Below are 24492 nucleotides of genomic sequence, written 5' to 3'. Positions count from 1 at the left end.
AGAATGTCTGGCTTCAGTTTGTAACCTCTGTGAGGTGTTTTTTACTGTCTTCACCCGTGCCCTCTGTTCTCCCTAACCCTGCAGCCAGCCTGGCCTTGTGCTCTTGGTAGAGCAATGAGCGTGCAACAGAAATGAACAGGCCTTGGACATGAGGTACAAGGGGCAATGGGTTCAAACTTAAAGAGGGGAGATTCAGGTTGGATATAAGGAAGAAATTCTTTACTGTGAAAATTGTGAGGCACTGGAACAGACTGCTAAAGGATGCTGTGAATGCTCCATCCTTGGCAGCGTTCAAGGTTAGGTTGGACACAGCTTGGAACAACCTGGTCTAGTGGAAGGTGTCCCTGCCCACGGCAGGGGTTTGGAACCAGATGATCATAAGATCCTTTCCAACCCAAACCATTGCATGATTCTATGATAATCAGCTCTTGGCTCAGCACAGTGTTCTCCTGCCTCTCCCTCCTCATGAGCCAACACTGGATTTCTGAAAATGAGTGGTAAGAAGTGGTTGTAAGTCTCAAGACTATTTATGTGCTATAGAGAGATGAACTACAGAAAACCTCAGCAGGCCTTGGATTAACAAGATGCTCCCTTGCAGCCCCAGTAGCCACGTGCCATAAACTGCCACCCACTAGTCCAGAGTGGAGGAAGAACATTTTGTTTGGCCAAGTTGATACAGTGCTTACTTGTATTTTAAGCTTTTCCTGTCCTTTGTACTTCCTGCTCTTGAATCTGTACTCACAACGTAAGGTCCAAGTTGGTTTAATTTCCCTTCTAGTGAGATAGGCTGGTTCAGGTCTTTATTTCCTGGCTCACTAAGGATGACACTGGTTGAGTTTCTGCTCACTGAAGTCTGTTTTGTTCCTCCCCCCCAGACAAGAGGAGAAGAGGTGACACACGGGCCACACTTTAGCTAAAGAGTGCAGCTTGGTTGGTTGTCCCTTGCTTTAGTACTTACAGCCTCTCCGGGCAGTTGTCCGGCTGATCCAGGTATCCTCCATCCATGACAAACTTCAGTACCTGCTCGTTGGAGAGTCCCTGGTACGGCTGCTCTGCCAAACTGCTGATTTCCCAAAGGACAACACCAAATGACCTAAGGAAGAGAGAAGGCTCCTGGTGAGAATAAAGCATCCTGCAGGTCTGCGATTGATAACGTCTTCTTTTGGAGAACGTGTAAAAGAACACCACTGTATTTTTAAGGAGAGGGCTTCCAAACTGGTTTTGGTTTGGCTGTACTCTGAAGAAGTCAGCAACTCACAATTTATACTCTGTGTGCTAAACTGTGAGCTCTTGAGCTGGAATCCATCTGAGGCTGCAGAGGACAACTTACCACACATCGGAATAAGCAGTGAAAACACCATCCTTCAGTGATTCCGGTGCCATCCACCGCACAGGCAGCAGTCCTTTGCCTCCTTTACGGTAATAATCCGTCTCGTAGATATCTCTGGTCATGCCAAAGTCTGAGAAGAGCAAAGGGGATGTGTTAAACGTCTCTCTTCTACTGTGCAACACCTCCAGATGGCTGTTGCCCTCCTTTCATGCCAGGCTATTTTCACACACTCAGCAAGCCTCCTATGGCCCAACCTGCAGTCATCTCTCATCTCACGTTCAACATCCTAAACATCTTCCTTTCCCTGCATCTTTCCTCTCCAGAGCCACGATAGAGGCTCCAGAGTTAAAACTTTTAGTGACAGCCTCTATTCTAAACATTATTTTTAGTCATCCTCTTTAAGCAAACCAGAGGTCTTCTTGCCCTGAAATTCCACTGCCTTGGCCATAAGTTCAAAGAGGTCTGAGAAACCACCACACTGTGGGGATTTGGTTTACTTCTAGATGTTGTATTTACTTATTTCTAAAAAGGTTTGGGTTGAAAACTGGTTCTTGTGGAAGATAAATGACTTTTAAAGGCACCTGACCTAACGACAGGATTATGAATGCTTGGCTTGTTCTACCGAGCACCTTCTTTGTCATAATTCTCATGAAAGCAAAGAACAGTGAGATAACCCTTGGCAGCTTAGGCTGGAAAGGCAATAAACATTTTGGATAGAGGTTTGAGAATAGAGAAGGTGAGAGAAGCTGCTCTGGCTCTGAAGGAGATGATGTTCTTACTAAAGTCCGTACAATTCTTACTGCATTTCCAGAGGTAGCCAGTGAGCATCATCTCTGTTTGCCACATGGGTCTCGGGCTTCCCACAAACATGACCCATGGAACTGTGTTCTGGTCACACACTACGTACCTCCAATTTTTACAGTGAAGTCTTCTGCAACCATACAGTTACGAGCTGCAAGATCCCTGTGAACAAATTTTTTGGCATTCAGATAGGCCATGCCATCAGCAATCTCTGCAGCCATCTGGATCATTTCTCTCAGCATTGGTGGTGGACGACCGGGGTTATTCTACAATAAAGAAAGAAGGAGTAAACCTCGAATCAAGTTACTCCGTTGCACCACAGGCTCCCATCTCTCCTTGTCTTTACCTCAGCATCAGGTCTTAAAGAGCGAAGGTAACTTTTCAGATCTCCGTGTGCCATTAACTCCATGACCACCAGAGTAGGTTGCCCTTTGGAGACCACCCCAAGGAGGCGAACCTGGAAAATAAGTGAGGAATTCCCTCAAGGTTGTGTCCAAACACACCAGGCAGAGTCCAGCTTGAAAAGGGAGCTTGGAGGAAAGGCAAAACCCCTGAAAAAGAGCTCAGAACAGCACTACAAAGCCTTGTCATGCTGAGAAGTTCTGAAAGAGCAAACATGAAATGATGCAGGCGGATGCATTTTATGGAACATGACCTGGAAAGCTCTTTTAAATCGACTGGTTCCACAAACCGGCTGCTTTTGTCAGCTGAACATCAGGCTCTGAAAGCACTAAAGCACTATTAGTGATGGGACTCGCTGATCATCCAAGGCACCCCGTGGTGCTTACCACATGATGGCAGCTGAAGCCTTTCATCACAGAAGCTTCATTTAAGAACTCGATGCGCTCGCGGAGGCTGGCTGATTCGTTCACAGTTTTCACAGCTACTCGAGTCTCCGGCTCTCCCTTCACTATGTCCTTGGCAATTCCTTCATACACCATCCCGAAGGAGCCCTGTCCCAGCTCTCGGAGGAGAGTGATCTTGTCTCGTGGAACCTCCCATTCATCAGGGACATAGACTGTTGAGCAAAGGGAAATGTTTCTGAATTGAGCAACCATCTTTTGAAAGACCTTTCTGTAGCAGCCTCCTTCAGCACTGCCACAGGATACTATGTGTGTAAGACTAGAAAACCTCATGAAGACAATGCCAATCCCATATTGCTGCACTGTCTCAGCGGCCACCCAAGCAGAAAGTCAGTGCAGAAAGCCCTCACTGTTCTCACCGTCACTGGCGCTCAGATATTCAGGGTTAGAGGATGCGTAGAGTGGTCCAGTTGGTCCTTCGGTTTGCCTGGAAGAGACACAAACTCTTCAGCACATTTGCAGCCTTTGACACATTAGAAGGCAGTCTGATTAATTCCCAAAGCACGCAGCAAATACAGACTGCCCCAGTTTCCAAAGGCACAAAACATTTCCTCAATGAAATTCATGTGGTGCAACCTTTATCTAAATTAGAAAATAAACAGACTTACTCCCAAAAGATAAACAAAAGCTTTGGGGAGAAGTTTTGCTTGTTCTGCTGAAAACAAGATAAAATTGCACTCACCTCTTTTTCACAAGCACATAAGCAGCTCCAATAATTCCAGCAATAATGATGGCAAAAATAATCGGCACAATTATAACAGCAATATTAGGCTGAGCATTCACTATGAGAGAAAGAGAGATGGAGTTATTATGCAGGTCCGAAATCCAAGTCTCTTCCTCAGTAAAAAAAGCACCCCCTCCTTCAATAAAGTGGAACAAACAGAAAACTAGAGGCTATTTTAGATACAGAACACACGGCTGCTCACAATGAGACCTCATGAAGCAAAGCCACACATTTGGAAGTAATTTCAGTTTCTTGGAAGTAGATGTATAGCCAGTATTTTATGACCCCCCTCTGTTCTCTGTGCGCTGCTGGCTAAACCCCCATCCTCCCAAAACAACCTGGGTTTCTATCAGGAATACTGAAAATGAAATGAACTCACAGTAATCGGCCACATAAAAATAGGTGGGTTCTGTCCATGAGCCATTCCCAGCCAGTGACGTAGCTCGGATACGGACACTGTAGTTTCCAGGCTGCAGTCCACGGAGTTTACAGCCCTGCTCACTGGCAAAATGCTTACGGGACACGCAGTAGTGAGCTTCCTGAGGAGGAGGGAAGAGGAAGGCTGCACACGCTACCTCTGCAGTGACCCACAGCTCTGCAACAGCACCCAAGGATCCCTACCTCGCCTCCTTGCCTGGCAAACGTATGCAAACAGAGCTTTCACATCCTCAGGGCTACTCCAATATAGTGCTTTGTCCTGGATTTGCATTTTACAGTTTAGTAGTTCACATTACAGTGAGCATGTGCCATTTACTGGCCTAAAGCTCAGCCCTGAAACCTGACCTGGGCTGGCAAGCCCTGCTGCCCACAGGCTGCTGGCATTCAGGGCTGCCCACCACAGCTCTGCCTGCTCAAGGCTTTCTTCGTTTCTCTAAACAACTTCAATTTAGCTCCATGGTTTCTGTCCTCCTGTAAAATAAAATTCCTAAGAAAAACCTCCATGCAGAAAGCTGGCAAACTGGATAAGCTTATTTGGCAAACTGGCACCACAGACCTTTATTCCTCTGTGCTGCCTCAGATAGACTTCCAGATGATATAAACTCACTAATGAAGTTTTATGTACCTTGGTTCATGCACAAGGAAGCCAGAGAGGACAGAACACCATTAGCATGAGGGCTGTTAAAGACTGAACAGTCCTGGGCTCCCAGGTGGATCTACTTCTCCAAACGTGCTGTGCTAAGGAACAAGCAGAAATTCTCACCTCTGTCTCCCCAAGACGTCCATAATTCACTTCATACAGTACAATAAGACCATTTGGCTCCTTTGGTTCTTGCCACTTCAAATGCACAGTGTTTTTTTCAACCAGTTCATGTGTAACTGGACCAACGATGTCATCAGCCTTAGCTAGAACCAAGTGTATGATAATAATAGTTTTATTTTTACGTCTTAAGCAAAATTCAAAGCTGCCAATACTTCACAGAATCACAGAATGGTTTGGGTTGGAAAGGACCTTAAGATCACCCAGTTCCTGCTGCCATAGGTGGGACAGCCACAGCTCCTCTGGGCACCCTGTGCCAGTGTCCCACCACCCTCAGAGGGAAGAACTTCTGCCTTATATCTAACCTGAACTTCCCCTGTTTAAGTTTGAACCCATCACTCTAGTCCCTAATGACGAGTCCCTCTCCAGCATCCTTGCAGGCCCCTTCAGATACTGAAAGCTGCTATGAGGTCTCCACGCAGCTTCTCCTCTCCAGGCTGAACAGCCCCAGTGTTCTCAGCCTGTTTTCATATGGGAGGTGCTCCAGCCTCTGATCATCCTTGTGGCTGCCTCTGGACTCCCTCCAACAGATCCATGCCTTTCTTATGATGGGGACACCAGAACATATTATTCATCCATCATCCTTTCCTATCAGGACATACAGACAGCAGCAGTCCTACACAGTGCTTCTGTACTGCAGCTGGCTCCCATAGGAAAAACAGCATTTTGAGATCAGCCACCAGCCCAAAGCAAAGCTCAGGAAGATAATTACCTTCTGGCATGGTCCTGGCACTGACATATGCTGCAACGCTGCATCGGGATTCCTGCGCATCGTGGTTACAGGCGTGCAGCTCAATGCGGTACCCAGTGAAATGCCGCAGGCCTGAGATCACCAAAGACTCTTTAGACTTCACCTTTTCAAAAGGTTTCTGCTCCTCTGAGTTCTCCAACTGTGCTGCAGAGTTGTTGGGAGAGGACACCATGGTGGGTATCACCACAGTGGCATTTGCCACAGAGCCAAGGTCTCTTCGCTTTCTTGACGGCCTGTTGAGTAATACAGGTTACAACATTTGTTACACTCAATGTCAACACACTCATCTGAAAAGGAAGAGTTAAAACAGCTCAAGAGTGTCACTGAAAACTCAAATTCAAGTCTTGCATTTGCAATGCAACAGAGAGTCAGCATTCTTCCTGCACAACTTCATACAGGATAAAAGCCCCCCCAAAAGAAATCCAAGTCTGAAGTATTTTCTTGAGAATTCAAGATCCTCTCAGCTGAACACAACTTTATCAGGTTGCCTCACAGGTGCCCTGGACAGTGTTGTGATGCTTTGGAGTTCATCTCCTGCACATTCTAGCTCTGAGTAAGTGAGGCCATGCCCCAACTCCACTGATCTCAGACGTGCCACATGCTCCAAGCATCATAAACTTGCATGTATAAAGCGTAAGACCAGTTTCACAGCTCATTGGAATACACCTGCCATTCAGAACCCTAAGGCTGAATCTAGATAGACAGATAGATAGACAAATAGACAGACAGATAATTTTAACCTTTTCCTAAGGGACCAAGCCTATTACGTTCCTTTCAAGAGGCACATTTAAATCTCACAGATTCAGATTAGGTGTTAGTGGTGAGGCTTTCTTTAACCAAACACTGCCTCTCAAATCACTGCACAGCAGTTTTCTGCAGCTGTAAAACCAGAGCTGGCATCGTGACCCTGTCAACTCCCCTGCTCCCGAGTGAGGAGCCAACTTCAATGTCAGAGTTTGTCAGTACGTAAACAGAGTAAATCCAACCAAATTAAGAACTGTTCACAGATTTCATTTTCTTGGGGAAAAACCAAACAAACAGAACAAGCACCAAGCCGAAACTTCTCATTCTAACACTTTATGTCCTGCCATACATTCACCACGAGGAATTCCAGGTTGGGAACTCACCACCATGGTGGATCAGTAGTTGTATTGTGTTACACAAAAGGAATCGATGCCATTTGAAAACTGGACCGTGTATTTTAAGGTGATGATGATCTTTTTTGAGTGTACACGTGCGTGCAGCTATTAAAGGGTACAAAGAGTGACCTGAACTGAACCCACACTTGAGGCATCTCTAGTCTCTAAAAATGTAACAAGCTGCTGAAGCAAATCTTTGCTGCTGAACTGAACTTTCCACTGCCGCCCTCCGAGAACCAGGCAAATGATTGGCCAAGTGCAGCAGGGAGCTGTGGGGATCAGGGCTTTGACTGCAACCCCCAGCTCCATTCCCTCCTCCAGCAGCAAACGCAACCAGCTGGAAAGCACATCTGAAGATCTCCTCCACCTAAACATCAGGTTGTACCCAACAACGAAAGCACGTTCATCGGCCTGATGAAAACGCGGGATGCCAAAGGCAGGTTCAGCACAGCACATGCCAGTTTGTAGTTTTCTCTTTCTCTATCACTAATTAACTCATTCTGGAGCTGCTGTTCATCTCAGCTTTCGCACTGGTCTGTACAATGTCCCCTAACAACGGGGCAGAGTTCAGAGCCCCTGGGCTGGGTCATGCCACCTTCCTCCTCTGGAAGGATTCTTTACAGTCAAGCAGAACCTTGTTTGGATGTCCAAGAAAAGCTACAGGCCTCTGTTTACAAAGTGTGGATTCAACTGCTCCTCCTGTTTCAGGGAATTCTGGTTTTCACAAGTAAAACAGTAATTCGAGCACTGATTCAGCACAGAGTAAAATGCAAGAACAACTTCTTCCTTCTCAAGTAACAGAAAGCAAGGAAAACTTGTGAAGCTGTAATCCCCAATCTTCCCATACTTATTATCCTGCATTTGCAGCAATCTTCCGGCCAAATTCCCTGCATTTTCAAACATTTGATGCTTTCCCATTGCTGTTCCAGTGCAACTTTCATTATGGCCTACTACTGAAATAGTCGCTCCAATGACCTTCCCCCTGTGAAATACCAGATTCGGATCTTGTTCATTCTGTAACTCACTGATATTTGTAAGAGCATGAGTGCGTGTGACACAGAGGATGAAGAAGGAGAGCAGAGAGAGATTGCTTTTTCTGCAGCAGTGATGTTGGAGAGCACACATTAAATTACATCCTGAACAGCAGCCATTTAGTTCCCCTCTACCTCGCAGGACTTCCACTGCTTTTGAAATCTTTCCATGCTTTCAACAGCGTGATTGAGGGCTGGAAGGTACCTCTAGAGATTGTCTAATCTGACCCCCTCAAAGCAGGGGCAGCTCGAGCAAGTTGCTCACGGCCTCCTCGGGTCAAGATCTGAATACCTCCAAGGATGGAAACTCCAAAACCTCCCTTGGCAACCTGGTCCAGTGGGCAATCACCTGTTTGTTTCCATCCGTGCAAAACTTGTTCCAATGGAACAGCAAATAACAAAGGAAAGAAGAAACAAAGCATCAGCTTCTGATGGCCACTTTGTTCAGCTACAGAGGGAGGTGACAAAGGACGTGGTGTAGAAATACCTGCTGGCTCTGTGGAAGTGGGTATGGCAAGAAGCATTTAGAAACTTTTAGTTTGCCTTGCCAGTGCCAGAGCAAATTAACCCATAAGACTTGTGACAGTATCTCCTGCAGCAGCTAATGAACCATGTGCACAGGGGAAGGAACAGCTTCTGTGGTTTCCAGAGGGGCTCTCAACAAGTCAAGTAAGATCAGATCTGGACTAAGGCAGCATGTGGCAGATCCTCATACAGACTGGATACTGCCCAGGGATCAGATAGCTGGGAACAGCACAGGAGGAGAAAAATGGCACATGAAAAACAAGGAGAGAAGACATCGGGTGAGTGACTTCTCAAGTGCTCTGTCCTGCTCCCTGCCATCTCATATTCCCTGCTGGCCTCATCTGTGAGATTCCTCCTGGTGACTGGCAGAAGGCTTCTTATCTCAAGTGGAGTCCACGCAGTACCTCAAGAGAGGTCAATAAACTATCAGGAGGCACATAAATGCACCTGAGGTAAAGCACACATCACGTTCAGTTGCCAGGCTGCCCTGTGAGCAGGCAACAGGCACAGTATTTACAGGAAATCTAATTCCAGTTTATGCTGTGACAGTCTGGAGCCTGTCGGAAAAGACAAGCAGGACGCATGTTAGCAGGAAGGTATCCTTACTGCTGACTTAGAACAGCAAAAGGGGCTTGCATTAACAGGATTAGTTAGCCTAGGGAAATGGAGATTTCTTCCTTAGCTGGCTGACAAGGTGGCACATCGTGGCGATTGGTTTCTTCCTAAAATACATACCCCAGAAAGTGGCCCGAGAAGCATCCTGGGCTGGCTGCACAATACAATTGGGAGAAAAAAATAAATCAAATACATAAAAATCAGATCATCAGAATTGTTTGCCTACATCAAAAGGAGTCTGGCTTTTGTACATGTCTTGGTTCTCCTCTGCTTTTGAATACGACGTCCTGGTGTCATTTTGCACACTGGAACTTGACCTGATCAACACTAAATAAATGAAACAACAACAGGAGTGACTCTGCACAAGTCTCCATGTGACAACTGCAGGCACCAACTCAGGCTCACAGAGAAGACACTGTAACACACACTCCATAATAAATGCTCAGTGCAGCTTTTGTCAAGTGGCTGCAAATAGATGTTTATTAGCTAAGGGCAGTAAGAGGAGAATAAATTAAAGAGCCCAAAATGCATGACAGGAGGGTAAATCGTTACAGACTCTAACCTGACTCCCAGCGCTTCCTCTGTCAGTTGCATATGAAGTGTGAAGACATTCAACACCACTTAATGTGACACGACACTGTGTGTGCCATTCAAAACAGGACGTTCACCACCCACAGCAGCTGCATTCCTCATGGTATTGGAGGTATTTCCCAGACTAAGTGCAAGGAAGACCGCAAATACCGCGCTAAAGGACAAGGCTGTGGCATGGGAAGCTTCCCTGTTTCTTTTCCTTTCTTTTCCACTGGACGAAAAGCTAGACCACAGAATTTTAAGACAGAAAAAAATAAATAGCTATTTCTGGCACCAACCAAGTTTAAATGAGCTGTAGGCATACAGCTATTTGTTAAAGATTCTCACTTTAGTCCCAAGCTGAGGAGAACTCGGAGATGGGAAATAAGACCAGGACCTTCCAAATGTGTAATAACATCAGCTGTAAGTGCTCAGCTCTCACCAGTTCTGATACCTGTGGTTCAGCTGGACTAGACAGGCTCATGGAAGCCCAGAGACCTGCAATATGGCCATGTCCAGCCCAATTTTTGTTTAATATTCAATTATGTTTCCTACCCTTAACCACCAGGTTTATTCTTCTTATATATTGTATGATATTCGTACCTGGGGACAAAAACCTCATTGTGAAGGTAGTTCTCAAATGTCTTGCGGAAAGCAGACTCCTCCAGCTCCTTTTGTATCTGGGAGTCTGTTTTAGGACACGAGCAACATTCTCCACTGACATCCTCATTTTCACTTTGATTATACTTCTGAGGATCTTCAGATTCAAAAGGAGGAGACCACGTCCTTGAGGGCAGTTTTAATCCTGTGGATCAAACAATTTTAGTAGCACTCATGCTTGACACGGCAGAAGCAGATGTTTGATCCTAACAAGGATCCCAAACAAGTGTCCACAAGATTCACAGCACGTTTGGGCATCCTGAGCTTTCACATCCAGGGTGTGAGCAGCTTCCCCATTTTTATGACAGGCCTTGGCTTCTAGACTGTGCTATTTCTGAAATGGAGCTCAGGTGCTGCTGTAGGCAAAGTTCTACCCCAGTTCATCTCAGTTTAAGTAACAGAGAACAGTAGGTGAGATTTTGGGAGGCCTTAGTGAAACTCTGCTCTGAAATAATTTCCCAACAGTCACAGGATCCCTTCAAAACTTAACTTGGCTGCTCAGAGAGAAACACATACTCACCTTTTAAGCAGTAATCAAGTTCATAAAGCTCACTATCTTCTGCCTGCTGCTGCCAGAACACCAGGTAGTGTGTAATGTTTCCATTGGGCTCTGAGGGTGGCTTCCACTTCAGAATGATTTGGGACGAAGAGTTGGAAACAGATATTGGATCTAATGGGACTGATGGAACTGCGAGGGTGGGAAAAGAGACAGAGGTCACTTCCACAGCTCTGCAAGAGCTTGACAGAACAAGGGACAAACACAGGCAAGTTTCCATTTCTATGGGAATAAACACTCTTCTCCACAGTAGGTCCACGTCAGCCCTGCAGGAGGAGGCACTAGCACGCACACAAGCTCTTACACACGGCCCATGAGCCTGACAGCAAAAGGGCACGCTGGTATCTCCCATGCAGGGAAGCAGGCATTTGTTTAGGAATACCTTCCTACCACAGTAGAGCTGCAATGGCAGTGGAAAGTTTCACGGATATGGGGCTATCATGGCTACCAGGCAGAAGACTATTTAGGTCTATTTTTCATTTCCAAGGCAACCTTAATTTAATGATACTGACCAGTAGCGTTGGTCTGCACGTAGATGATTTCACTCTTTGCACCGTAAGTTCTTCGTTCATCTGAGAAGGTGACGAGGGTTTTAACAAATACAGCATACTGTGTCCATGGCTTTAAACCCCTCAGGAGCCAGCCTGGCTGGGCCTGGGCTTTGGGCTCATTTGACCGTGGCGGTGGGTCAACATCCACAACTGTCCAGCTATTTGATCCACAGGCATCTTGGCCATCAAACTCCGTCACATTTTGGTATGGACTTTAGGAAAAAAAAAGAAAGAAAAGCCTGAAATTAACAAAATCCTAATTCAAGCTTTTAAAAACATTTCTAAAGACAAGTTATAATCCTTGACCCTTGGGAGAAAACATAACCAACTCATTGTATGTATTCTGAAAAGGAAGCACAGGGAGCTCTGCAACCCAGGCTCCTAACAGCATCACCACTCCACAGGTGATCCCAATGGCTAAATCCAGGCTAATTATTTTCAGCTTTATGAAAATCAGTTTGGTAAGCATTATTCTCAAAGAATTCCCACCTCAACAGGAATAAAAACCTCAATATCCCATGGAGATAGTGGGGAGATGATAAACTACATGGTTAGAGTATGTATGTCTGGAAGAGTTGGAAGAACTAATAGTTGGATTGTTCTTGCATGAGGAATTTTGGCTGCACACAACTCAGTAACTCAGCGATTTTAATGAACACTTTAACATAAGGGTAAGATCAGAAACTACAGGGTAGGAGCCAGACAGTCACAGAGACTAAATAGCTGTGCCTACAGCAGGTTTAATATCTACTCTTCAATGCCAGCTGCTGTTTGTGGAAGCCCAGCTTGGTGATTATTTTGTAACTTCATGGTGGATCACTTACGCTTCTTTGTAAAAAAGCATAAATCCCAGGAGATCACGGAAATCCGGAGGCCAGTACGGCTCCCACTTCAACAGGATCTTGTCATGAGAAGTTCTAATGGAGGAAAACTTCAGCAATTCATTTTCACCTGAACCAAAAGAGAAGCAATGACAGTTTTGTTAATGCTAAAACAAACAAAGGATTCTAGGTTTAATTCTCTTTTCTCCACAGACAGCTGTAAGAATGGTGGCATTGAGAAGAGCTGCTCGCCAAAACCTGGTCGTCAATGCTATTTCTGCCTTTATCCAGGGGTTTGAGCTGATGACCTCCTAAGGTTCCTGCCAGCTTTAAGTTTTCTATGGTTTTATGGAAGTGACCCTGTAGTCCAGTTGAACTAAGTGCTAGTAAGTGGGAAATCTAAAGGGAACATATTTAAAATTCATGATGATCTACACAGCTGAAGCCAGTAATAAGGTTTGCACAGAAGGCAGAGGCTACAAAAATGAAGTGTATGAACTCCCAGCCTCGCCTGGAGCAGCGTGGTCCCTTTGCATGCTGGAGGGAAGAACAACAAACAGTTGTAGGAGGATGGAGTTTTGAGGCTCAAGGGACCCATTCGGATATGGTGTGTCCCAGCAGCCCGAGAAGGACAAACTGTGTAGCTCTGATTGAATTAGCCGCCCCTGCAGTAGCTACACAAGGGAGGATGAATGTTCACTTCACTGGCACCACATCCAGAACAAACAAGGGTGCTTTTTTTTGGTAAACAGGATGTTGCCCATGTGAAAGCTCAACTTGAAAAGTAAAAGCAAACAAAAAGCCAAACACAGCAGCAACCTGTGGTCTGAGGTGGGGGGTGGCACAGGCAACAGCTCAGCAAGAGGGGAGTTAAAGCTGGCAAAGAGACGTGCAACCATCTCTTACAGCTGCTTTCAAATGAAACAACCAGCTAAAACAACCCAGGAGCTGCACAGAATCACACAACAGAGCTGGGTTTGAACCCCAAATCCAGGCTCATCCCCAAATGTAAGAAGAGGTTTTTAGTCTCGCGGGAGGAGACGACCTTTACAGGTAGCTCCTTCACTCTGCCCAGGCTAGAGCTGCCATATCCCTGAGGGTATGGCTCTATGTATGGGTTTACACTGGTACTGCTAGTTTTTTGTGTAGGAAATCATTATGTTCCCTTCTCTCCGCTGTCCTGGCATGGATGCATGTGCTGATATGCAGCAAACCGTATCAGGAAACCAATTCATCTGAAACACCTTCACCTTTTAAGTCTGTTCACAAATAACTGGATCAGCGTAACACAGGCAGAACTGGGGAAGGGGTTGTTTGAGCAGTGCTGGCACCAAACACAGAGAAACAGTGCAGCCACAGGATGCTCTAAGGTGCATGGCAAGCTGGGGAAAGAGCAAGGAACTGAAGTGCAAGGAACTGAAATCATACTTCAGTTAATGCTGGCGCTCTTGGTGGTGATACCTGCTTAAGCATCTCATGTGTTAACCTGTGTATGCATGTAAAACTTTGTGGGGCAAGGAGGCAAGGAAGAGACATAAGCTAAAACCAACCTATTTTTTACAGATTACATCTACCATCTGGTTCACCATGCAGTCCGGTAAGAGTTATACCGGCACAAACAAGGAAAGGGGATTGTGTGTGGCATACAATGGGAACAAACAGCAGGGCTGGGGGTGCAGAAGGGATGTGCTTATTGCTGCCAAAATAAACGTCCACAAAACTACATCTTCAGCAGCACAACTTTAGTTAGAGAATAAAGCAACACTGTGTGTTTGCTTCTCAGCCACGTTGACACAGGCATTGCCTTATCGTTGTTCTTGAAGAAAGCTGTGAGCTTAAAAACCTCTGAGAAGCATAACAAGTGCTGGAAAAACATCTCTGACTGTTGTCATAGCAATTCCCTCCCATGGCTCCAGAGATGGGTGGAAATCCTGTTTCTCTAGTGTTTATGCTGTGTGCATACTGTCGCCTCATGACATGGGAAATGAAGATGATGACTATTAATGAGGTACTCAGCAGTAACACAAAGCCCCAGCCTGGACTGAGGTTATGTTGTGCTAAACTCTTCAAAAAGCCACAATACACATAACCCTGGAAAACTCAACAGCTGAGCATACAAAGAGCAAACTTCTGAAGACCAAAGCTGGCACGGTAGGAGCATGGCCAGCTGGAGAACCCCTAAGTACTTTTACTCATAGCATATTGATGGTGCTGCTGCAGTGCATGGGGCAAGTGCAAGTCTGGTGATTCACGAAAGGGACAAGGACAGTCCCTGGAAAAACATCCTTGGCTAGGCTGAGAGAAGGAAGAGCATGAGGTTAGCAAGACAGAGGGAAAAGGATGCAAGTCTCACTGCATTCTCAGGCTTCCTTACATGAAGCTTGATCCCCATTCGTCTTCAGGGCTATGTCATTCCTTTCCTGACGCCCCTTAGTCCCAGAGATCTCCTCCATCTTGTGAATTTCCGACAAACATAGCTTGGGGTTATAATGGAAGAAGAGTTTGCCTCGTGCAATAGTGAGGTTGTGCTTACTCCAGTCCCAGAGCTGCCGAAGATTCTGGTTATCCAAGGCATAAAAGGAATAATTCCTGAAAGCAGAAAATGGAAATGTGGATTGGGAGGGGATCCATTGAAAACACTGTTTTCCTCATGCACTGATCCAGACATCAAAGATAAATGAAGGCAAACTACTCTGCCTGGTAGGCATGAGCCGTGAGCAAAGGAATGTTTAAAAATAACTTGGGAATTGTTTACCAATACAAATCACCCCGATGGCCCTGACACTCCTTATACCAGAAAGCATTAAAATAAAGGATCTTTTGAAAGAACTCACCCAGCTTCTAGTGTTTCTCCTCTAATCAGATGCAGTTTACGGAAGAAAGAAAGAGAAACCAAGGCATAAGACCGGCGAATTTTTAGGTAACCTGAGATTTCTTCTATCAAGCCAAGATTCGCTTCTAGCTCAGCTGCTATGTTATCTATGGAGAGGAAAACATCGGCTTTAGTTTTCTGAGCTCACAAACACTGATACAAAGCCCAAACATATTAAATAGAACTGTTGTACATTATTTCATGAGACCTTACAAAAACGACTTGGCAAAAAAACCCAAACGAACGTCACAAAAGCTTTTGCTTTGTGGTTACTTCTCTGATTCATGTTAAAATTCAAAGTGGTCAAAGCAAAAGGAAAATACCCAAGCTCATGGATAGCATCATTTTTACTGCTCCAACATCCAGTCCTGCCTAATCCCTTACTCCTGCAGAACTTACTTCCTCCACGGATATTTATTACTAAGCTTCCATTAACAACCGTGCAGCCGCGGAGCTCCTGGGCCGATGTCACCGAATCAATCGTCTTCTCCTTCCCATAGTCACAAACCTTTGGGCAGGGCCCTGCGCAGGGGGTGCAGTGCAAGCTGCAAAACAAGAGAGCCCGGAATGCAGATGTGATGCAGAATATCACCCGAGGTGTCCCCAGCCATTCACAAAAGAGCAATCCACTCAACGCAACAGTGTCCTAACAATCTGCCATGGGATTCACTTGCAGCGGGCAGCACGCAGCTCTGAGCAACTCCAAATAAGTGCTGATAATTCTTTAAACTATCATTTCCATGTTTCAAACATTATCACTTGGTCCCTTCCTATGCAACAGAAACCAGAATGAAGTGATTTTGATCACTTTGAACAGACCATCCACCACAACGCTGCTCAGTGCTATACACACCAGGGCTTTCACAACCAAGAAACCCAGCCTCCATCCCAAGATGATTATGAACCACACATACAATTGATGAGTGGAGCTGCTCATTCATCTGGGAATCCTCTGATTAAGGACTGTACATAAAGTTATTTGAAAAAAAGGCAAGCAAGCATGTGCTTTGTGCTCTGGGGAAATACTTCTTAAATAGCAGCAAGATGACTGCTTGCCCTGGTCATACCACCACAAGAACGTGTTCCCAACTAGTTCAGAGAAATAGATGCTCTAGGAAAAGCACGGAGTACTGTTGAGAGGTCCTACTGACAGCAGCCTGGAACAAACATAGGAGGGAGGCGATGGGTGCTGTTACACAAGCAGCAGATCTACTTTGTGGGCTGCTATATCATTCTTTTGAAAAACAAAACAGGAACCAGAATGAAAAGTCCTGTTAGAGTGAATTCCCTGAAATTATTATGGCAGGAGCAAATACATGCGAGCACAGAGCTACCAATATTCATAGGAAATCTGACTCATCACTATATATAATGTTATTGTGGGACAAACAAAAAGGTTTTCACTGATAAACAGCTCAGCCACATAAATTATTTAATTCCTTTGTCGAAAACCCTGGGAATAGGCAGAAGGGCTGTTCCCTGCTCTGATTTGTGCTACACTTGTTTGTTACATTGTCCGTTTACGTCTGGCACAGCTTGAACCTTCTCAGTGAAAGTAATTACAGGGACGAGAGATAGATATTCTGAGAATGATCCACTCGAAACATGCTATGCTCTTTTCATTAGACACGACTTCTCCCTGTTCTGCTTCATAGCAAGGCTCTCTGCTCTGAGGTCAGCTTTGGAGGGGAAGGGAAGCAGGGCTACTAAAGCCTCTCTGTTGCCCATCTCCCTCATCCCACTTGATTGCAGAAAGACCCTTCCAACTTGAGGATGCTCCTCTTGCTTGTTCTGTCTCTCAATCTCCCTTTCCCCCTTTTTCCACACTTGAGAGGAAACAAGGGAAGCCAGGGAAAGAAGAAGCTATTGGCACATGGCAGGTAGACCTGTCTGCTTTTAATGGCTTGAATTAGCAAGGTATTAGTTTACAAATCATATTAAAGTAGACCAGGTAATCATCACAGACTCTCCAAGGCTGGAAACTCTTCTTGGTTTTGACAGAGAACACAAGCCCTGTGTCCAAGCAAGAGGAAAGCACAGTCCAGAACCGACAGCCTGGTTTCTTTACCTGCAGACACTTGTACTTACTTGCTGGAATTCATGATGTAGCCCGAGGGGCACTCGTGAACACATTCATTGTTGTGGATAACGTGACAGCCCGACTCCCGGGCATTCTTGCACTTGTTGTGCAGCTCCTGGCAGAAGCTGAAGGTCACGCATCGCCAGCCCTCAAAGCGGTAGTAACCGGGCGGGCAGGTGTCCACACATCTGCCTTCCAGGTAGAAGTTGCGGCAAGCCACGCATTTCTCAGGGTTGTTGGGCTCTGTGCAGTCCCCCAGACACTCGCTGTGGCAGCACTGACCATCGGAGGTGCAGCCCTGGGACTTGCAGGCAGGTGGACACACTGTGAACAGAGGAAAGGAAATGAGCATCGCGAGACAACCCAGTGATGACCAAGAAGGCTTACAAGCAACAACACTTCATCCTGCTTAACTTGGCAACCTGCTTTGCAAAGAGGCACCCATGAAGTGCAGGCATCTGCCTCATCTCCCCTTTTCAGTGCAAGTTTCAAACGTTAGTAACTTTTTGGAAGCGTTATCATTCACCCTCACGATTTGTTAATGTTCATCTTCAAAGACAGAAAACTCAGGCTCCCTCTTCTCTGAGTCCAGCCCCACAAGGCTCCCAGGAGAGCTCTGGTGACTCCAACATTATAACTGAAGCCCACAAGCAATGAGCCTCTACAAGGAGAGCTTCCCAGACTGGGATAGCCAGTTTCAGACAGAAGATCATAGTTCCTTAGATTAAGAAACTAAGTTTCCCACAACTATGCTGCAAATAATGCATGTCCAACAATACTTCTTCAGCTCTATCAGGATTTGCTTCCTGTCTGCCTATCAACCTGTCACCAGTTTCCCCAGAGGAAACCTGCTGCCCTGCCAACCCAACACAAGCTCTTTGGTGACTCTCCCATCAAGCCCCAAAAGAATGGCACCCAGGAGTGTTACTGCTTGAGGTTTTTATGGTTTACTTTTTAATTACCCATTACTTAGTGCCTCACAATACTTTTAATGAGTGGTTTGGGCTTTGAAATAGAAACCAAGTGGCAGCATAGCTCAGAGCAAACACCATGACTAACACTGAGCAAGGAAGGAGCCAGAGAGGAGGCTGAGCAAACCCAGAGCAGCTCGGAAGGGAGGGACAGTCCTGCTCCTCCACTACTCAGCACCTTCACACTCAGCCTTAATGGCTCTAATGAGGCTGAACCAAATAAATCCAACTGCTTAATCCGGAACATGCCCACAGGACTTCCAGTCAGGAAAGACACAATAAAGCTGAGATCACCACTACAAGAGCAAGCACCAAAGCCAAGTACCGCTTTGATGCAGCCATTTAAAGAGCAGGAGGAAGAACTTCAGATGAAGGATGGGGAACACAGGCCTGGATTTATCCCCGTGGTTTCATACAGCCTTTAGGCTACAGCTATGAATGGCCAAGACACAGATCAAGACAACACATTCTTCTCACCACACAGGAGGGTTTTATCTGAGGGCACAGCTGAACGGCTTCCGATGCTCTGCCCAAGTGCTCTCAGTGAAGGAAGACAGAGGTAAGTCCTGCTGTGACCAGTGCTGGCCAGACCAAGTAACTCCACACTGAATTAACACCATCTGCCTCAAAATCCCCTTTCACCATGCTCCACCCCATGTTAAAGGATTGCAGAATTAAGTGTGTTAAAGTGGTGAATGCCATTCTTGGAATAAGCAGCAGTAGGACAGTAAAGATGAGCAACCTCTGCTTTGTTCCAGCCTGATAAATCCTTTGAAGAAATATGAAATGGGTAAGATTGACATTCTATCACAAGGTCAGTTTAATCTCAAGTATCTCCCTGCTTCCACATCAGTCATTCACTGCAGGTATTTGTGCATCTCTCACGATTCACCCAAGAACAATAAACACAGGAGTGTATTTCATATTCATCTTCTTTTATGCTGACCAACCTTCTGCCCTGTTCTAGTAATAGGTCTGATTTTGTGAGCCCCTCACAAATACTAATTGATGGAAATATAACAGCCAAATGGAAGCACCCAATTAGATGAAATATAAAAGGAGAAGCTTGCTTTAAAAGCATGGTTATACATTCTTTACCAGCTCACAGATGGAGCACAAGCCTGAAACAGATGTCACGGCTGCAGTTTATTGGAAATACTGGCAACAGAAAAACACAAGACAGAAAATTCCAGAATTTAGTCCAAGGCACTATCAAACTTATTCATTCCAGTCTAAAATATCAAGGTTTACGGGTGGGGAAAAAGCCTGGACTATTTCACACACACTTCCCCACGTGTGCTCAGTGAGCACTGACATCCTAACGTCTCACAAGGATGACTTCTACACTCCCTAGTCCCCTGCAGTGGGTCAGCATCCAGCTGGGAAGTCAAATGCTCCACAAACACACATGTGGGAATAACTCGTGCAAGCTGGAGGAGGGAGTGCTGGCAGCACAAGGCAGTGCTCATCATCTGCGCTCCCTCCAAAAGGGTATCTTCCCAGCTCTGTTTCATGCTGACGAATGACAAAGTTGCTGTTAAAAGACAACACTTGTTTCCCAAGGAGTCGTGGAGCAGATGATGTGCAGAGGCTGGTCCCCATGCAAAGCACTCCCTAACGCATGCACGATGTGGTCTAGCGTGAGGCATCCCTGCCCATGGCAGGGGGTTGGAACCAGGTATCTTAAGCTCCTTTCTAACCCAAACCATTGCATGATTCTGTGATTGTATGGCACCTATTTCACATTATGCCACACTATTACTTCTTCGAATTTGTCATGGAAACCGACCTTCAAAGTCCTGTGGTTATTTACACATTTTGCACCCAGCTGCAAATATTCACAGGGCAGAAACTGTTGAAGTTCTCAACTCTAAAGGTTTTTAGCAGATACAATTAAACTATTTTTAAACTGTTCTTAACGTTTCTCTTTCCTGTTCGACAAGCTTTTGATGTCTAAAAGACAGCTCTGAAGCGAGCAAAGCAGCCAAGGCAATCTTTTTTCCTTTAAGCACTAGAGACCAGAAATTGTCAATCATTACTTTGTGCAAATCCCCACTACATATGCTCCTGAATCGATGTTGTCTTGACATTATCAAGTATGCATGATAGAAAGCACCTAAAAGTCATGTAGGAACCTTGCCAATGCATCTCCACTACTGCTTCTTATAACTATTACTACAGCATCCACATTATGTGACTCTGGACGGGTCAGATAGGGGTTTTGGGGGTTGTTTTTCTGCCACATTATGCTTTCACTGCAGGAAAACACTGAACAGGTTTGTGCTGACCAAGTGCACCTCATGACCCTGTCATCATTGAGGTCTGCAGACTCCAATAATTGTCGTCAGCTCATGCAGATTCACCTGTTCACAATGAGATGGCACTTTAGGGAGCTGTGGCAGGGCCTGGTACACACTGAGGATGCACAGGATGCGCTTACACACAGCACCTATACAGCCCCAGCCTCTGGTTGATGCTGTGGGACTTTGGGACAACGCGGTGCCTCCACCATGGCATAGGGAAAGAAGTCAGCTCTCTGCATTCCACATAGAACAGAAGAAAGTCAAAATGCAACTTCATGAATCCTCATTAGAATCAAGGGAACAGCTATTTTGGGGTGGGGACAGAAGCCATCACACTGTACCACAGAAGCTGCTGCAGGAAGAAGTGTTTCAGCACCAGCACATAGCTGCTCATCCTGGCCACAAAACCTCTTCATCAGATCTTTAAGAATGGGACTTCCAAAACCCCTGTCCCAAGGACGACAAACAGCAGAATGCTCAACTGATCCGCCCTGGCTGGGGGAAAAACAAGAGGTTCAAACCTGTTGTTCCAGGGGTGAATAAATATTTAACTAGCTAGCTAGAGTGGCTCCAGACACTTAGGAAACAATGCATTTTACAAACCTTTCTGATTATAGATTCAAACTGACATTTCTTCATGCTGCTGAGGCCCAGCTTGGGGGGACAAAAGGCAACAGAGTCAGTGCAAAGGAATTTCCACCTCTCTGGATCGCTCCAATCGTTTCATCACTTCCCTGTGCTTCAGGTGCAAACAAACATACTGATACTGTAAACATATGAGCCAGCACAGGTAACCAGGAGATCTGTATTTCACAGGCAAGTCAATTAAGCATTTGGCTGCTCAGTCACTAAACACTCTGCGTACCGAAATAGGAATAAAACCATTGGTGTCAGGTTTTGTTTCTTGCCTTCTGCGAATAAAACAACAGCAGTGAATTGTCAGAAAAAGAGGAAAATAAAGAGATAAAAATCACTCGGGGTAAGTTTCGCTGTTCTTTTGAGATGCTCTGCCACAAGATGGGTTTAAATGGCAATGTTCTGGGTGAGCTGAGCTCAGTGCTCAAACAGATGGTGCTTTGGGTACGCTAAGAGGTAAACAATTCATTAAGAAGAAATTCCAACCCATATGTATGAACATAAGATACCTCATATACATCTCTATATGGACAGATGCTCCCACATGGTTTCAGGACTAATCTGTCATGAATTAAAGTGATGTTTCCACCTTGCGATCACAAGCCCCATCCATGGGAACGTGGGTCAGCAGAGGCAGCCCTGGCTACCGTGGGTCCTCTTGGCCAAGCAGGGCCACCAGCCATATCCTGACCGAGCCAGCGGCACGGAGCAAACTCCCCTTGCACCACCAGGTCCCTTTTCCTGAATTACACAAGCTGTTATTTCCATTACAGACAAGGCAATTGGGAGGCTCCAGATCCAACGAAGTCCAGGACAGAAAACATCTGTGGCAGGAGAACCGCCCTCAACCTCAGCCAATGCATTTGCTGCCTGCACAGGGAGGCATCCAACCGCTCAGCTATCTGCACAAGGCAAACACTCCTTAACCCCTTGCCAGCTCCCCAAACAAGCCCTCACCTCCCACCGGGAGCCCAGGGTGCCACTCTCTGCCGATGATGCCACAAAACTCACCACGCCAATGCAATGTAACTGGCTATTGCAGGGTTTATCCTCACAGCGAGTGTTTTAACTCCTGAGGTATATTTATAACCAGGAGAAAAACGGAGGAGGAAGCCAGTATGAACCCGGCATTGACACAGCTTAAAATGGCTTGTTTTGGCCGTGACACGTATCGCTTGGTGCCAGAGCTTAGGTTAGTGTAATGTTATATGACGTGCACACGTGTATAATTCAAAGCCAGAGTCCCACAGAAACACTATCGCAGAGCTCTGCATTTCCCTGAGGGTTTTTTCCCCCCCCTCTTACTGTAAATGGCTTCAGGATCGGTCACATAGATTTATCCATGAATAGTCTTGCACACACACATACATAATAATCATACTTGAGTTACAGTTGCAGTGGGAACTGTCACTTAATGTCCTAACTGTACAGTCACAACAATGACCTCTGTAGAAACGGGACTGTGTGGGTCTGAACAAAAACAAAACCAACAAGCCGGTAAAAAAAGGAAACCCAAGGACTAATCACCCCCGGCAGTAACTCCTCTGAGTGTGTGTTGCAAGCATGGGATCTTAATTTAGCACTACAGAGGTTGTGCTTGTTTCCCCAACTTCTGCAAGGGCTGAGTGGCATCGCTGCTACGAAGTCCATATGGATCTTACCTCCTTCTAAAATGAGGTATTAAATCATGTTCAGTGTACACGCTATTTTTCACTTGATCACTTCTCAAGAGGAACTCTTCCTGTCAAGAAGACGCCAAATTCAGCAAGTCACTAAGTGTCTGTTACAGAATCCCGTAACGTAACTTTTACCTGTAAAACAACTTCATTTTTGACTCATGATCATTCTTTACTTGTGAGTATTTACTTGATCTGAAGACATCAAGGCAACACCTGAACCGAGTGCGCTCATGTAGCATAAGGTTGAAAGAGCTATTAAAAATGAAATAAAACTGTCCAGTGAAGACCAGGTTATAAATCTAGAACTCCATGGCACAGTGGGTAGACAGAGGGTTGCTGCAAGAAAAAGTGCCCTGCCAGCCCCTCTGCACTGTGGTTTATGTCCTTCAATTATTTCTTCATGTCACCAAGACCAAAGAGACAGAAACCTAAACCCCAAACCCCAGCAGTGGCAGTTCTTGGGCTGCGCAGGGCAAACTGCTCCCAGGGCACTACAAGGGCAGCGACGTGTCTGGGAAGAACATGGTTATAGAGGTCCATCGGACTGTAAAAGCACAAGGACTTCCCATCACCTCAGTAGCTCTCCCAGACCTTTCTGAATCATCAAAGTAAAGGGAGAAACTAGGAGAGAGCAAAACCCCAAGAGGTTAACACACTTCTCCAACACAACCGCCAGCAATGCCTGACACTGGCTGCGGTTATCAAGCAAAATTCAGGAGATATCACAAGATGTTCAAGCAGTTTTCCTGTCACTTATTCACAGGGACAACATCCATCCCTCCCTTCTCCCCAGTGCCAAAGGCATCCAAGGAACAACCCTCCCAAAACTCATCACCTCAAATGCTGTGATCCACACACAGGATCTCAGTTCTTAGCACCAAGTCAGGAAGGAGCAAGTGCCAAATGAATCCAAGGTTTTACAATCAGCACTAAAATTAAAGTGTTATTTATAAAGTAAGATATTACAGTACATAATGCCATGACCCCACTGAACTGTGAGCTGGGAACATCAGGAGGTCTGTATTTACACAGGAACAGATAAAATTAACTGCAGGTGCCTCCCTTCCCATAGACAGTAACTTCCAAAAACAACACACTTACTAAAACATAAAGGAAGCTCTTCCCATTGACATTTCTCAGGACAGCGTTACAACTCTTATCTATTGTTGCACCTCCCAGCCCTCTCACAAGATACGTGCTCATACAGGGAATGTCTCAAATATTCCAAAACAGGATTGGTGCCATTTGCAAACCCTGTGTATTCAGCTTCTTCCCGCAAGGCATCCTCCCAGTCTAGACCAGCCACCACAGCTAAACCCTATGGAGATGCTGGGACTGTTGTGTGGGCTTTTAAGGATGAGCAAATGTGAGTTCAGAGAAGATAAAAGTGTTTGGAGTCATGTGCCACCTTGTCCAGTCATGATAATGGAGGATATGGAGGTCTGTGAAAGAAGTTGTTGAATGGAGATAGGGGGAAAAGTTTCAGCTCTGTTCTTGGTAGAAGGAAAGAATGGATAAAGGGAGGTCTTTTTAGAAACAGTCTTTTGCGTGCCAACCTTCTGCTGTTAAGAGTGTGGAGTAATCTATTATTGTTTGCACTACAACTGCTGGTGGAGTATTTCTCTGGAAACAGAGAAATTCATATGTGAATTATGTCAAGGACTACATAAATCTTACTAAGAGGAACTCAGATGCATACATACCTATAGATACACATCTTTTATTTACATAATAAACAAAAATATATTTATATATA

General features: G+C 45.5%; 2 protein-coding genes across 3 annotated transcripts in view; one reads left to right on the top strand and one right to left on the bottom strand.

Moving 5' to 3' along the window:
• THOP1 (thimet oligopeptidase 1) overlaps positions 1 to 24492 on the top strand; it is a 330697-nt gene that overhangs the window by 162950 nt on the left and 143255 nt on the right. The window lies entirely within an intron of this gene.
• INSR (insulin receptor) overlaps positions 1 to 24492 on the bottom strand; it is a 50296-nt gene that overhangs the window by 3100 nt on the left and 22704 nt on the right. The window contains exons 3-20 of the mRNA XM_062627542.1: positions 17156 to 17471; positions 15467 to 15612; positions 15030 to 15174; positions 14570 to 14784; positions 12199 to 12325; positions 11336 to 11586; positions 10788 to 10955; positions 10211 to 10412; positions 5689 to 5960; positions 4920 to 5062; positions 4098 to 4257; positions 3677 to 3776; positions 3354 to 3421; positions 2920 to 3149; positions 2478 to 2588; positions 2238 to 2397; positions 1331 to 1460; positions 959 to 1093 (exon numbers count right to left, since the gene is read on the bottom strand). Coding sequence (XP_062483526.1) covers positions 959 to 1093; positions 1331 to 1460; positions 2238 to 2397; positions 2478 to 2588; positions 2920 to 3149; positions 3354 to 3421; positions 3677 to 3776; positions 4098 to 4257; positions 4920 to 5062; positions 5689 to 5960; positions 10211 to 10412; positions 10788 to 10955; positions 11336 to 11586; positions 12199 to 12325; positions 14570 to 14784; positions 15030 to 15174; positions 15467 to 15612; positions 17156 to 17471 — 3079 coding nt within the window. The remainder of the gene's footprint in view (positions 1 to 958; positions 1094 to 1330; positions 1461 to 2237; positions 2398 to 2477; positions 2589 to 2919; positions 3150 to 3353; positions 3422 to 3676; positions 3777 to 4097; positions 4258 to 4919; positions 5063 to 5688; positions 5961 to 10210; positions 10413 to 10787; positions 10956 to 11335; positions 11587 to 12198; positions 12326 to 14569; positions 14785 to 15029; positions 15175 to 15466; positions 15613 to 17155; positions 17472 to 24492) is intronic.

This window comes from Pezoporus occidentalis, unplaced genomic scaffold, assembly GCF_034315485.1.
Source record: "Pezoporus occidentalis ecotype Australia unplaced genomic scaffold, CSIRO_AGI_Poc_V1 ctg301, whole genome shotgun sequence".
In the NCBI taxonomy this organism is placed as follows: Eukaryota; Metazoa; Chordata; class Aves; order Psittaciformes; family Psittacidae; genus Pezoporus; species Pezoporus occidentalis.
The sequence above is the reverse complement of the archived record's forward strand: the minus strand, read 5'-3'. Positions and strand labels throughout refer to the sequence as shown.